Source organism: Balaenoptera borealis (assembly GCF_965194805.1).
Source record: "Balaenoptera borealis genome assembly, chromosome: 6".
Classification (NCBI taxonomy): domain Eukaryota; kingdom Metazoa; phylum Chordata; class Mammalia; order Artiodactyla; family Balaenopteridae; genus Balaenoptera; species Balaenoptera borealis.
Window position 1 is genome coordinate 978,767 of NC_138863.1, and position 14,235 is coordinate 993,001.

General features: G+C 56.8%; 1 protein-coding gene across 1 annotated transcript; it reads left to right on the forward strand.

The window, feature by feature from the left end:
- Positions 1-514: 514 nt before the first annotated feature.
- On the forward strand, positions 515-11,139 carry LOC309630923 (aquaporin-12-like; the record flags this gene model as incomplete). Its single annotated transcript, XM_082396768.1, has 4 exons — positions 515-1,134; positions 1,930-1,992; positions 3,421-3,626; positions 11,000-11,139. 4 exons carry the CDS (start codon positions 515-517, stop codon positions 11,137-11,139), a joined length of 1,029 nt encoding a protein of 342 aa, XP_082252894.1.
- Positions 11,140-14,235: the final 3,096 nt, after the last annotated feature.

The window sequence follows — 14,235 nt, forward strand, 5'->3', positions numbered from 1 at the left end:
GGGCACAGGTGGTGTGAGGGCACAGGTGCGGCGAGGGCACAGATGGTGTGAGGGCACAGGTGCGGCGAGGGCACAGATGGTGTGAGGGCACAGGTGCGGCGAGGGCACAGATGGTGTGAGGGCACAGGTGCGGCGAGGGCACAGATGGTGTGAGGGCACAGGTGCGGCGAGGGCACAGGTGTGAGGGCACAGGTGCGGCGAGGGCACAGGTGGTGTGAGGGCACAGGTGCGGCGAGGGCACAGGTGTGAGGGCACAGGTGCGGCGAGGGCACAGATGTGAGGGCACAGGTGCGGTGAGGGCACAGGTGTGAGGGCACAGTTGTGGTGAGGGCACAGGTGTGGTGAGGGCACAGGTGTGAGGGCACAGGTGTGGTGAGGGCACAGGTGTGCGGGCACAGGTGTGGCGCTCCCACAGCCCCCACCCCCCGCCCTTGGGCCCGGGCCGCCAGCCCCTGACACATCAGTCAGCTCAAGTCCCCTGCTGAGCCCGGGCCCTCCTGGAGCCTCCAGGCCGATGGCCAGTCTGAACACGTCCCTCTCCTTCTTCTTTTCCACCTTCGCCCTCTGCCAGGTGGCCAGGAGGGCGGCCAAGGCCCTGCTCCCCGGGGGCACCTACGCCTGCTTTGCCCGGGAGGTGGTGGGCGCCGCCCAGCTGGGGGCCTGCTGCCTGGAGATGCGGACGCTGGCGGATGTCGGCCCCTGGGGAGGGGGCTTCGGCCCCGACCTGCTGCTGACCCCGCTCTTCCTGCTCCTCCTGGTGCACGGGGCCGCCCTGGACGGGGCCTCGGCCGATCCCGCCGTGTCCCTGCAGGAGTGCCTCCTGGCCGAGGCCCCTCTGCCCGGCACGCTGCTGGACCTGGCAGCCCAGGCACTGGGCGTGCAGGCGGCCTGTGCCCTGACGCGGCTCTACTGGGCCTGGGAGCTCAGCGACCTGCGCGTCTTGCAGACCCTCATGGACGTGCACTGCGGCTCGGCCCTGCGCGCGCTGGTGGAGGGCTCCTGCGCCTTCCTCTTCCGCTTGACCCTCCTCCGCCGCCGGAACAGTCTTCCCGTCTACAGGGTGCTGGCCGGGGCCCTGCTGGTCACCATCATGGCCTACACGGGTGAGACCTGGCTGCCCGTCCCCCGGGGCCCGTGTGGCCACCCCGCACACTCGTGCCTGTGGACACGCAGGAGAGGGGCTGCTGGTCGAGGGGCTGCAGAGTCTGGGGGTGGCCATTTCCTGGGCACCTGGTGGGGATGGCGGCCAGATGGGCTGGACACAGTGTGTTGGGCTGGGACCCCGGCCCCTATCAGGGCTGTCCTTCCTAGCTGGGTCTGTCTACACCCCCCAGCTGTCCCTGTTCATACCTGAAGGCCTACACCTGAGGCAGGTAGGGCGGCCGGTGCAGCTTCTTCAGGGCCCAGGCTCTGGTCTGGAAGCCCCTGCACCCTCGCTCACCCCTCCTAGAGCACTCAGGGCTGCCATTTCTTCCTCAGTCCCCTCCCCCCTCCCTCTGGGCCCCATGTGTCACCGGAGAGGCAGCCCCCCACCCCTCCCATCCCCCCTCCCATCCCCCCTCCCCCTCCTACACCTCCCATCCCCCTCCCTTGTCTGGGTCCGTCCCCCGACCCAGGACGAGCCTCCTGACCAAGCTCTCATGGGGCCTCTCAGCCCCTGTGGAAGCCGCCCAAGGCTCTCCCCAAGGCCCAGGCCCTGCTCTGGCCCTGCCCAGGGGAGGACCCTGATCACCGGCCATGGTCAGCTGGCCTGGGGCTGAGGGACGCTGGTGCTTCTCCACGTGACCCCTCTCGGTCCCCTCCACCCCTCTCTCCTGTTGTTTCTTCGTTAGGCCAAGTCTCTCTCCACGGTCTCTCTGTCTCTGTCTCCCCTTCTCACTGTCTCTGTCTCTCCATCTCTGTGTCTCTCTATCTCTCTCTTTCTCTCAGAGATGACCTCCTGCAGCTGCGGGGTATGGAGAAAAGGGCTGGGGAAGAAGAGTCCATCCAGGGGTGAGAGGTCAGGACGGGTGTTGGATGTCCCTGGAGACATGGGGTCAGGGACCAGCCTTCTCCTGCGGCTCCTGGGTGAGGGCCCCCTGTGACTCCCAGAAGCTGGGGGCACCCCCTCAACTCACCCTGCCGTGGGTGCCCTTCCTTCGCTGTACCTGTGCCGGGGCAGAGGAGCAGCAAAGGCCCATTAGCAGTGTGGCCGCAGGGCTAGGTAACGGTGCTGTCCTCAGCCACCAGATCTCAGGGATCCGGCCCCGGGGAGTCTGAGGCCCCGGGTGGAGGTCACACCCTCCCCTGCCTCTGGTCGCAGCCCCTTGTCTCCACTGAGCTCTCCACAACCTCATCAGATGGGAGTCGGGGTCCAGCGCAACTCTGGGAGCTTCCTCCCACTTCTGTCTACACCGGGTGAGCACTCAGGCTTCCTGGGGGAAGGGAAACAAGCGAGGGGGGCTCCTAGGCCGTTGTTACTGTTTGTAACTTCCGCTCTGGGTGCACCTAGTCCTAGGAAATGTACAAAAAAGGCCATGTCCCCTCCTCCGCCCGGATCCCCTCCTCCAGGCCGCGTCTTCCCTTTCAGCTGAGTGTTTCGGGTTTACTGGGCCGCACGGGGATTTCTCAGTTTAGGCCTCACCTTGGGGAGGGCGCAGATCCGCTGGGTGAGACCAGCGGCCAGGCTCCACTCCGCTCTGACCCTGTCAACACTGGCCCAGAGGAGCCCGGAGGCCTCGCTCGGTGTTCTACGTATGTTTCCTGACTCCAACACCAGTGTCCCCTTTGTCAATGTCGCCCAAGAGGTATGGACAACCGGGAGTTCCCCCGACAGCTCCATCCTTCCTCGGGGGATGCCCTGGTCGCGTCCTCTGCTCCCTCCGCTGGATGGGGTGGGGCACGTCTCCCCCAGAGTCCTGAGACGGGGTCCTGGCAGGGAAATTTGAAATAAGACGTCTTGGCTCCGAGCCCCCATGATTGCCGGTTGGGCGGGGATGGAACTCTCCTGGCCTTGCCTCAGCCCCGGGCACCACAGCAAAGCACCCACAGTGAGAGGCTCGAGACCGCTGGTCGCATGCTCACCCAGCTCCCCAGCTGAGCAGCAGAAATCAGGGTGGGGGCCGTGCTGTGTCTGAGGCCGAGGACGTCCCTCCCTGACTCCCTGGCTCTGTGCTCCCCGTGCTCCCGGGCGCCCCTGGGCTTGTGGCCGCATCGCTCCCGTCTCTGCCCGTCCTCACTGTGTCTCCACCTCTCCTCCTCCTAGAAGGACACCAGTCACACTGGCTCGGGGTCCACTCTACTCCAGCGTGACCTCATCTTCATTTAACTACTTACACCTGCCGAGATCCTATTTCAAATAAAGTCACACTGCGAGGTTCCGGGAATGGCCTGAATCCGGGGGAACACCACCATTCAGGTCTGTCCCGCCTCTAACTCCAGAGCTGCCATGGCGACGTCGAAGCCGTCAGGATCCCCTCGGGAGCCGCCTGGGGAGGAGGCTGGGGGCGAGCACCCGTGGGCACGCGCCCGCTTTTGGTCCCCACGGCCTCTCTCGACCGTGATGAGGGCCCAGGCGGGCGTCCAGGGTCCTGGGACCCAGCACTTCTCCCGCAGACCTGCAGTTCTTCCTCCTAGCTTGGTGCCAGGTGAGCCCCACCTCCAGGGGGCCTGGGCTGCCACCTGCTGAAACTCTGGGGCACCTCCTGGAACACTCTGGGCGGCTCCCCGGCTTTCTGCATCGTGCCAGAGGAGCCTGCCCCCTGATTCCGTTAGCGTTTGTCTCGCCTTGTTTTCTGCTCCCCTCGCCCGATCCTGGCGGGCTGACACCGTTTCCAAAACCTCTTTCAGTCTTTTTAGAGCCGTTTCAGGAAACAACAAAACAAGGCCTTGTGCTCCATTTTCCATCTTTATCCAGAAGTTCAGTGAGAATTTGCCCTGAGGACTCGGAGGCTTGGAGGCAGCGCCCGTAGTGGTCACGGGCGGGAAGTCAGGGGTTCCCCTGTGCTGGCTGACCCCGGGCAATCACTTCACCTCTCTGGGCCTGTCCCTCCTCTGTAGCGGGGGTGGGTGGTACCAGCATCCACCTGAGGGTTAAAAGAGGTGCAGCAAGAGGGGCTGGGCACCTGTGGGTACAGGGGCCATTCTCCAGAGCCACGGTGTCCGCGGAGCAATGGCCCCTCGCTTGGAGCACCAGGACCCGAGGTGGGGCACCCGCACATCTGTCCCCGCAGAAAGTCCCTGCAGCCTCTGCACAAACCCTTCCAGGACAGAAACCGCTGCTGCCTGGGCAGTAAATTGTATCAGGAAATTAGTTCAAGAAAAGCAAATATGTGGGCAGCGTGATAAAGCATATCAGCAAGATATTAGAATTATTCCAGGAGTTTAGAATCTCTATTTTGAAAAATGTTAACATTGCAAACCAAAATCCACAGGCTTGGAAACAAAAATTAAATTTAAGGAACCTGGCGTTAGACAGAAAAGAGCACAATTTCCACGTGAAGCGTTGATGAACCAATTACTAACATGCACGACAACTTAATAATTAATTTTTCGATATAATTGAAGATACAGTGATAAAATGCACAAAGAGGTGTTTGCAATTACACACAAATTATGAGTCAGTTTCTTATATGACCTCCACAAGCTACAGGAAATATGAAAATGGCACTGTATAGATTTACATTTAAATTCAAACTGTCACAAAACTGATTTGTATGAAGAGTTAAATCTTTTCAGAAAACTTGCTCTGAAAGAATCATCAGCTCTAAATGTCCTAAAATTTACATTTCAAAATGATTAGAAAGTATCCCAATGCTCTCACAGCCTATTCATACTCTGAACGGTCCGAGCAACAATTTCATCAGCAGAAAGATCCTTCTCAAAGCTAAAAATTGTCAAAAATGATTGCAATCCTGTATTTGCTCAGAGTGACGGATACTGCTTTCAGTTAGATTAACTGAAAATGAAGTTGCCGAATGTATAAATTTTGATTACCTAATTAAGGAATTTGCAGAAAAGGGAGACAGGAAAATCGGACGAGGGATCAAAATCTCTCATTGATAAAGTATTGTTTATTGTGTGATATAAAAGTCACACCATGTTTTTCACACTAAGTTTACATTGTAAAACAATAAAACAGCCAGTGATTTTACCAGCAAAATGGGTTTATTTAGGAGCCGCAAATAATTGCAGTTCGGGACACGCAACCATATGCGAGTCTGGTAAAGCTATGGGGAGGAAACTTCCATAGAGGAGAAGCGGGTTTGGGAGGAGCTGTTAATAGGCAAAAAGTCCATTGGACCAAGCAGGACTCAAGAGCGGTTCTTGGAGAAACAGAACCATTCGAAACAAAGGGACTACACACGGTACACAGAGGAATATTTTGAATATTTTTGCTGAGCTCTAAGCATTTCAAAAAAAAGAGTCACGTCTCCCAGGCTTTAGAGACTGGCTTTGTATGGGCTAAGGCCTTCCCCAATCAGCCTGGCTAGATTTCCAAGGGGCCCCTGAAACCGGTTTTAGGAGATGCAACCTTTCTGGGCTTGTGCGTGTGATTTCCAAATTAGAGTGATCTCCTGGGTCTTTTTTTTCCCCCCATAATCTCGTGCTCCCCGTGGTGTGTGTCTGTGACGCTGCGGGCTCTCTGGGGCTGGCAAGCCTCCCCGCCCTCAGCTGCTCTCCGGAAAGCCTGTCACCTCTGAAGTCCTCCTGCCAAGCCCGTGTGAGCCAAATCCAACAGAGCCTCTAACCCAATTTTAATTCACCGGAAGTGCAGGGACGGAGGGAGCGGAGTACAGCACCCACCTCCGGGAAGGGGTGGGGTGCACCCAGGGCGTGGGCTGTTCTACAGGAACCCTGACCTGGACTCCGAAACGCCAGAGTCACGGAAGAGGCAAAATGAACAAGCCCAGGGGGTGCGGCCACGCACTCACGCACACGTGCTTACACACGCGGTTCAGGGCAGAGCCCCCAGAAGGCCCCTCCAGCAGCCGGCCTGCCCGTGGCGTTCGTCGGGGTCTGGGCCCCAGGCTCGCCTGGCCATTGGCAGCACCTGTGCTAACGTGCGCTAAGTGGCCTGGACGCCTGCTTCTGTGGTGGAGGGCACGCACCGGTCATCGTCCTGACGGGTGCTGGTTAAGCCCCTACGCTGTCCCCGTGCTGGCCACTTAAGGAACGAGCGCCGCTAACCTGCTCCAAGGGCCTTTCCTTGGTCCCCTGGCTGCGCCCTCACAGCCCCTGTGCCGGGGGTGGGAGAGGCTGGTCTGACCGCGCGGTGCCCATCGCAGCCCACGGGCCCTCCAGGGAGGAGGCGCGACGGGAAAGAGGTCAGTGGGAGGCCAGAGAGTCCGGTGCGCAGCTGAAGGAGGCCTTGGGGCTGCCCTGCTTCTCTGGGGGGAGCCCCCCAGGCGTGGGCTGCTCAGGGCCTGCTGCGGTAGGTATAGGAATCAGGGGAGCCCGCTGTGGGCAGTGGGCGTTAACCGTAACCTGGCTACAGGGCGAGAGGGGCTGCCCTCTGCTGAGGTCTCCAGGCACAGCCCAGGGGCTTTCTCTGCCCCCCTACTCCTCCTAGACCCTCCAGCCCCTGATGGTCTAAACTGCCCATTTTGAAGGCAGGAAGTGACCAGGGTAGTGGCGGGAGGGGCGCTGGGGGGTGCACTCCAGGGGCTGCTCTAGTGGGCCTGCAGGGAGCGCCGGGCTGCCCTGTCACGCCTCTGGCTTCCTGGGCTCCGGACGCCAGGCTCCGGGAAGAGCTCCGCATCTCCGGCCCGCTGCCCCTCCCTCCCCCGGCACACTCCCACCCATCCTGGCTGCGGCGACGGAGGGGTCTTTCGGAGAGGAGTCCCGTGCCTGCAGAGAGGGCCCAAAGGCACCCCTCCAGCTCCCAGAGCTTGATTTCTAAACCCATCCTCAGATCAAAGGAACCAGCACTTCCTGGAGAAATGGCTGCTTCTAGGGCTGGGGCTGGAAATACACAAGGTAAGCCTGGAGCATCTTGTAGCGCCAGGAAGGTAGGAAACCCCCCCAAACACCCACACTGGTGGGAGTATGTCAAAGGGACAAGGACCCAACTGAAAAGGTTCCCCAATGGCCAAGACTGGAACAATTTGGGCAACAACAACAACAAAAAACTACTCACAGACTTAGAAAACAAACTTACGGTTACCAAAGGGGAAAGGTGGGGGAGGGATAAATTAGGAGTTTGGGATTAACATATACACACTCCTATATATAAAATAGATAATCAACAAGGACCTGCTGTATAGCACAGGGAACTCTACTCAATATTCTGTAATAACCTAAATGGGAAAAGTATCTGAGAAAGAATAGATACGTGTGTATGTATAACTGAATCACTTTGCTGTACACCTGAAACTAACACAACATTGTAAATCAACTATACTCAATATAAAATAAAACTTTAAAAAAAAAAAAACTGAGTCAATAACCCAAAGTATAAAATAAATATCCACGAATCCATGCTGATAAAAATAAATGATCGCATAAATAAATTAATGAGGTAGAAGAAACTCCTGTGTGGAAGAATTCCAAACAGTTGATGCAGATACTCTGCTCTCAAGGAGGGGAGCCTATCTCCCACTCCTTAGGTGTGGGCTGCGCTTAGTGACTGCCTTCCAAAGATGACATGATGGAAAGAGGGGAGAAAGAGCAACTTTCCAGTGGAGACACCTGACATGCACCACCTGAGGCAGGTGACCACGGTCAACATCCACAATGAATTATCATGCTGATAGTATGTACACAGATATGACGAGAAGAAAATAGCACTTTACCTCTGTGTCTTCCTCCCCAAGCCCACAATCCCAGTCTAATAGTGAAAAAAGGCCAGATAAATTCTAATAGACGGACATCCTACAAAATATGTGCCCAGTACTCCTCAAAATACGTGCCCAGGTCATCAAAAACAAGGAAAGTCTAAGAAACTGTCACAGCCAAGGAGAGCCCAGGAGTTAGGACAGTTAGATGTAACGTGACATCCTGGATGGGATGCTGGGACATGAAAAGTACATTAGGTAAAACTACACTATAGGAATGAACTATGGACAGTAGTCAATAACAACAGTCGATATTGGTTCGTTGACTGTACCAAATGAATCACACAAATGTAAGATGCTAATAATGGGGAAGTGAGTACAGGGCACATGGGAACTATTTATACGATCTTCTCAACTTGTCTACAAATCTAAAACTATTCTAAAAATAAATTCTACAGAAGAAAGACAAAAACAGAAGGAACGAACAGTAAATAAAAAATGAAATGGCAGAACAAAGCCCTATCATGTCAATACCCACATGAAATGTAAATGGATCAAATATGCCAGCTGAAAGAGCCTGGCAGAATGGACATGAAAACACTAGCTCATGTTGCCTTTCACAAGCTGACTTCAACCATCATCAGACAGGGAGGCTGAAAGTAAAAGGATGGAGAAAGATACGCCATGCAAACATGAACTAAAGTCAAGTCAGAGTGGCTATGTTCATATCAGATATAGACTGCAGAGCAAAGAGAATTACCAGGGACAGAGAGAGATATTACACATTGATAAGAGGGGTTAAATGCACTAAGAAGACAAGGCAATCGTTAATGTATGTGCACCAAACCGCACAGTCACACTAGAATCCTTCCCCGTTTCAACAAGTCTTTCTAGACTTGTATAGTTGGACGAGCTTCTCCCTCACCCCCTTTCCCTGGACCCCCCAGGAAAACAGAGGAAGCGCTCTGGGAGGAGCTGCCCGTGGCCCCTTGTGTTGAGGGTGAGCACACACCGGCCCTTTGTGCCACATCTCCCCACCGCTTAGACAGCCAGTGTTTCAATCGCCTGCTCCAATTCTCCGTCAGACCATTACTCTGAGGATGAAAGTGTCTTCTCTGGTCTGAAGAAACGGAACTCGACCATACAAACTGGTGCAAACCCTGCTGTTCCAGTTATTTGCTGGCCCTCTGAGCGCTTGCATCTACCACTGGGCCCGCAAAGCCCAGGGCACGGTCAGCATCTGCTCCTAGTGGGACCCATTTGTGGCCACCTGGGGCCATGGGGCATCAATCTGACTTGTCAGCCCTGTGGGAGCCACTGCCAGCCGGGAATCTACCCCCAGCCATCTGCAGTCTCAGTCTCTCTCGCTGATGGACACACAGCCTTTGTTGGCACTCTGTGCCTCAGCGGGTGCAGGAGGACCCTGTAGAGATTCAGCCCATCTCTGCAGGGCTGCAGTGCCCACACGTCCACTCATTTCATGGGTCCCTGTGGCCACCTTAGGCAAGAGCACCGGGATAGCCATTTGCCAATTCCAATCACCTCTGATCCTGGAAGGGGGTTCTTCTGTTGGGTATCGAAATGTCCTAGTTTAATGCACCCCTTAAATTTCCATAGTAATTTGCATGGGACCATCTCCTTAACAGATCAGTTTTCTGTTGACCATCTACCTGATCGTATGGCCAGGCCACTGGCCACCACCCATGAGTCAGTAAAAACTCAAACGCAGAGGCAAACAGCATGCAATTCAGCCCATTGAGCTGATTCGTTTTTACCTTCTTTGATCAGATGGTGACCATCCAAGCAGGATGCTGTCCATTCCCCTTGGAACTGCCGCCCGAAAGCCGGGCAGCCCTCTGTTGGTCCGTTGAGAGCTGCTTATCGGGCACCGTCCATGCGGTAGTGGCGTCTGGCGGCTCCTCAGGGGTTCCAAAGTCAGTGCAAGGGGGAAAGAGGCTCCCTGATCGTGGATATTCCTCTGGGAGCATGCACCTGTATAAATAAGTAAATAAAATTTCCATCTTATTCTGGAGCTCTTCCGGTCACTGACCTCCCCACTGGCGGTTTCTTTGGCATCACTTAGGATGTTTCAGAATTACTTTATGTCCCTGGGTAAGAGGAGTGGTCTCAATCAAAGCCCAATAGCTGACCAATCATCTCAGACGGAAATGTTCCGGTCCAGCATCCCAGTGGTCCCCGCTGGGTGGCGCTCACTGACTTTTACTCTAAGGCCCAGTCTGTGCTCCACATGGGGCAATAGTTCTTTTGCCTTATAGTTCAATTTGTCCTTACTGCGCTCCAGCTTCTACCGGACATAATGAAGATGGTAATCCCCTTTCGTCCATCAGGCGCCCTATACTATTTCATATTAATAACCTCTGTGGGCTGGACAATCTCACTGACCCGCATTTAGAACTCCCCAATCAATGTTGGCTGAAGGGTGGGTTTACACGCCTCCTGTTTTACAGGATTAGGTAGGGGATGCCGTCCCCAGTCAGACACAGTACGTATCCCCAGAATACGTCCTGCTGCAGCAGATGCAAACACCTCGCCTGCAGTCTGTTCAAGCATTTCAATTTTCATCCAAAGTTTCACCTCAATCTCATCAACTCTTGCATTCCTTTCTCCTCCTAAGATCTAACGTTCGCTTCTATTGGGACTTCACCCACAGGTTTTGGAAACACAGGGCATGGGCTCTAGGTCAAGGGGTCCCAGAAATGAGTCACCTCCGAGTTGCCCCCACCTTCCCACGAGCTTCTGAAGATCTAGAACCAATAGAGATGCTTTTCCCCACTAAAATCCTTTTTATTTTCCCTTAGAAGGTGAGGGCTTCCAAGTTATTCCATTTGTGGGAAGTGTAATTACAGTATCTTGTTGTCGCAAACAGGGTAATAAAATAATCCAGTACCACAGCAAGAATTTTGTTTTGTCTTCTAAAATAATTTTGATGTTTTTCTCTTTCAGTTTTAATGCTATCATCTAAGTGATCAAACAACATCTCACATGGGGACCTGATAGAATTATAATTCTTAGGATAGAGTTTTATAAATGTACCTGTTATAAATGTGAATCTTATTAGTCCCCCACTGCAGTGAGTAATAAAACAGATGCTGATTGCTGATGGAGACTTCCTGGTGATCTTTGGCTCTGGCCTTTATGCAGGTGACCGTTTTATCAAAGGTATCGCCGCTAAATATCATGGGTGGCCATTTATCCTGACCCTCTAACGGCTTCCCCACTTCCAGGCCTCAAAGCCGACACCCCGAAACTCAAGCTTTGCCTGGGGTTCTCCAGGCCCACAACCTTCCCCGAGTTTGATGCAGAGCTGCCTTGGCATCTTGACAGGAAGATAGTGACCATTTGTGGCAATATTACCTACAAATAGAGGGACCAAGGCCTGCAGTGCCTGGACCCACAGGGGCCTTGCAGCAAGTCCAGGGGATGAGATGGGAGGAGCATTGAAAACCGCTTCTCAGAGTTGCTCACAGGGACAGTGCAGGCGGGACGTGCCCTTCCCTGTCCTCTGCTCAGGTGGTGGTGTGGGGGAGTCCTCGGGATCCCAAGTCTGAAAAGGGGTGCCTGAGGGAGGCCGCCCTGACCCCCATCATTCCCAGCCAGGGAACCGCTCCCAGGAGTCCTGGCCCCTGAAGATGGGGATATGGCTCAGGTTCCCGGGAAGCGCTGCCAGGGATGGGCCCCCTCCTCAGCCCCTGGGCCCCCTGTGGTCTCCAGGGCTGGGGACCTGGGCTGGGAACTAAGGCCAGACTCCGAGGGTTCGGGTGTAAGTTCAATACTTGGACGTGCCTGGGTCTCACCTGTACTCATGTCCTCCGCCCCACAAATGTTAGAGGTGACCCTGGATCCAAGGATCCCAGGATACAGGCGAGAACACTGAGGCTGGTGAGGAAGCCCCGCGAATCTGCACTCAGGCAGCCGGGCTGCGGGACCACGCTCTGGACTGCGGGACCTCGGGCTATCCTAAAGGCAGGTCAGAGCCTGCCGGCCTGGCACACTGGGCTCCCAGCTGAGGCCAACAGGGCAAAGGCGGGAGGGCTCCAGAGGCTATGGCAGGCTGGGGACAGGGCAGCTGGGGTGTAAAATGTGGAGGTGGTAGGCAAGGCGAGGGGAGATGGGTGCTCTCGTGTGTGTGCTGGCCGAGATGCAGGGAGGGGAGAGGGCAGGGGCCCAGGTCCCAGTTTTGTTTCTCTCGGGTGGCACATCTCACTAACCAAGTGCTTCTCGTCTAGGGGGGCTTGGAAGTTCCTAATAGACACCAGCACTTTGTGATACTATGTGCCAGGCAAACTCTAGGTGATTACCTAAGTCAAATCACTTGCCCCTTGCTATGGTCACAATGTCTGTGTGTCCCCAAAATTCCTATGTTGGAATCCTAACGCCGGATGGGATGGTACTGGGTGGGACCTTCGGGAGCTGATTAGGTCACGACAGTGGAGCCCTCAGGGACGGGATTAGCGCCCTTATGAAAAAGATGCCGGCGATCTCCCGCATCCCTTCCATCATGTGAGGACCCAGCAGAAGACGGTGGTCTGGGAACCAGGAGCCGGCCCCACCAGCACCCGGACCCAGTGGGTACTGATGTCGGGCTCCGTTTATAAACCACCCAGCCTGTGGTTCCGTTACAGCGCCCCACCCGTCTCGGCAGACTGGTACAGTCCTACAGGAAGGAGTCAGGGCCGAGGGACAGCGGCAGGCAGGACAAACCCATGACCCGAGCTGCCTGTGTGCCCCCGGCTGGGTCTCTGTTGAGCATGCTATCCTCACCCTGGTGATCTGGGTCGCAGTGCAGAATTCACATCCCCTTCGTAAATTAACTTTAACCAAACCTTAACCAGAGCTGGACACAGCTGCGTAGTGAGAGGCAGGTGAGGGGGGAGGCAAAGCCCCGGCCCTCCTCCCCCTCCCCACCAGCGCCGGGAGCCGCCCCCGGGCTCTTTTCCTGGAGCCTGAACCGTCTTTGGGGAGGGAAGAGGGGTTGCACCAGAGGCCCCCAGCCCCACAGGGCGCGGAACCTGCCAGGAAAGGAGGGGAGTCGGCGGGGCGGGGCGCTAAGGGGCGGGGCCCTGGGCATGGGCCGGGCCTGGCGCCGAGGGGCGGAACCTGGAGGGGCGGGGACGTGGGCGGCTCCGGTGGCCTGGCCCCGCCCCTCCTCGCCGAAGCTCCGCCCCCGCCTGCCAGGGCTGTCCTGTCCAGCCTCTCCCTGCCCCGTGCGGGGCGCCGGGCTGGGACCAGCAAGTTGAGCATCGCGAAGGACAGCGATTCCGGCCTCCAGTCCAGTGTGTGAGGCGCAAAGACTGCAGAACCGGTACCTGCAGGGGTGGGGGTGGGGTCCGGGGTGTCCTTGAGAAGAGACGGAACCTAGCGTGACCCCTTGGGCAATCCCTCCTGGTCACGGAGGGTCACTCCGCTGCATCTGCCTGCTCCCTGCTTCCTTCTGGCCCTCACACCCCTCCGCACTGGAACCAGGACACTGCGACTCCTGGAGGCCCCCTTTCTTCCTCCTTAGCCACGCCCCTCTAGAGTGTCCCACTGAGTCCCGTGTTGCCCCTCATCACGGTCGGAGCCCTCATCCTGGCCAACATCTGCCCTTGCCACCCTGGCCCTGGCCATCCCTCCCTTGGACCCCCCAGAGCAGCACGAGGAGAGGCCAGCACGAAGAGTGCCTCCCGGCTCCTCTGACACAAACCCTCCCACAACTTCAGAACACCCATGAGCCCTGCACCCCCCTGCAAGGCCCCATGATCCTATCTGGCCCACTTCCCAGCTTCTCTCCTCCCCGTTCCCTCCATGTGAGGCCTCGGAACGCAGCCCTTGAGGCTCCAGGGTGCACGTTTGGGGTCCAGTGCCTGTCACGGGGCTGGTTTTATCTCTACTTGCTGATGAATAAGTCAACTCAGGTCTGGCCCTCTGGGGGTCACTCACAGCTCAGGGTTGTATTCCAAGGCGCTGCCTCTTCACGATGACACGGCGGTGCCCCCTTCAGGAACCCCCTCCCCGCCCACTGGTGGTCAGGATTGGACCCCGTGGGGCGGACTTCATGCCCTGCAGTTTCCAGAGTGAGGGATGCCGGGCCAGGGTCACACCTCCTTCTGCTGGCCAGCTGCCACTCTGGCCAGCCCGCAGCCCCGAGAGGAGATGGGGGCAGGGGCTGTGGCCGTGATCTTGGCACCCCGAGAAGCTCTGCACTTGAGCCGAGGACAGGACAGCTGCTCTTGACCTCCTTGGCACTGGAGCAGCGGCCAAGAGCACTGATGCCGCCACCGGCCTTGGCCACACAAACAGCCTCTTTGAGGAGCCCGCTGACGGGCCATCTGAAGCGTCCCTGTGCCTGGGCCCAGAGCAGTGTGCCCAGGGGCCAGAGGTACCCCCCCCCACCTCACCAGAGCAAGTGCGGGAGGGGGCAGGTGAGTAGCTGCCGGCGGTCAGCGTGGCCGGGGCAGCCAGGTGAGCCTGGACCTCCTGG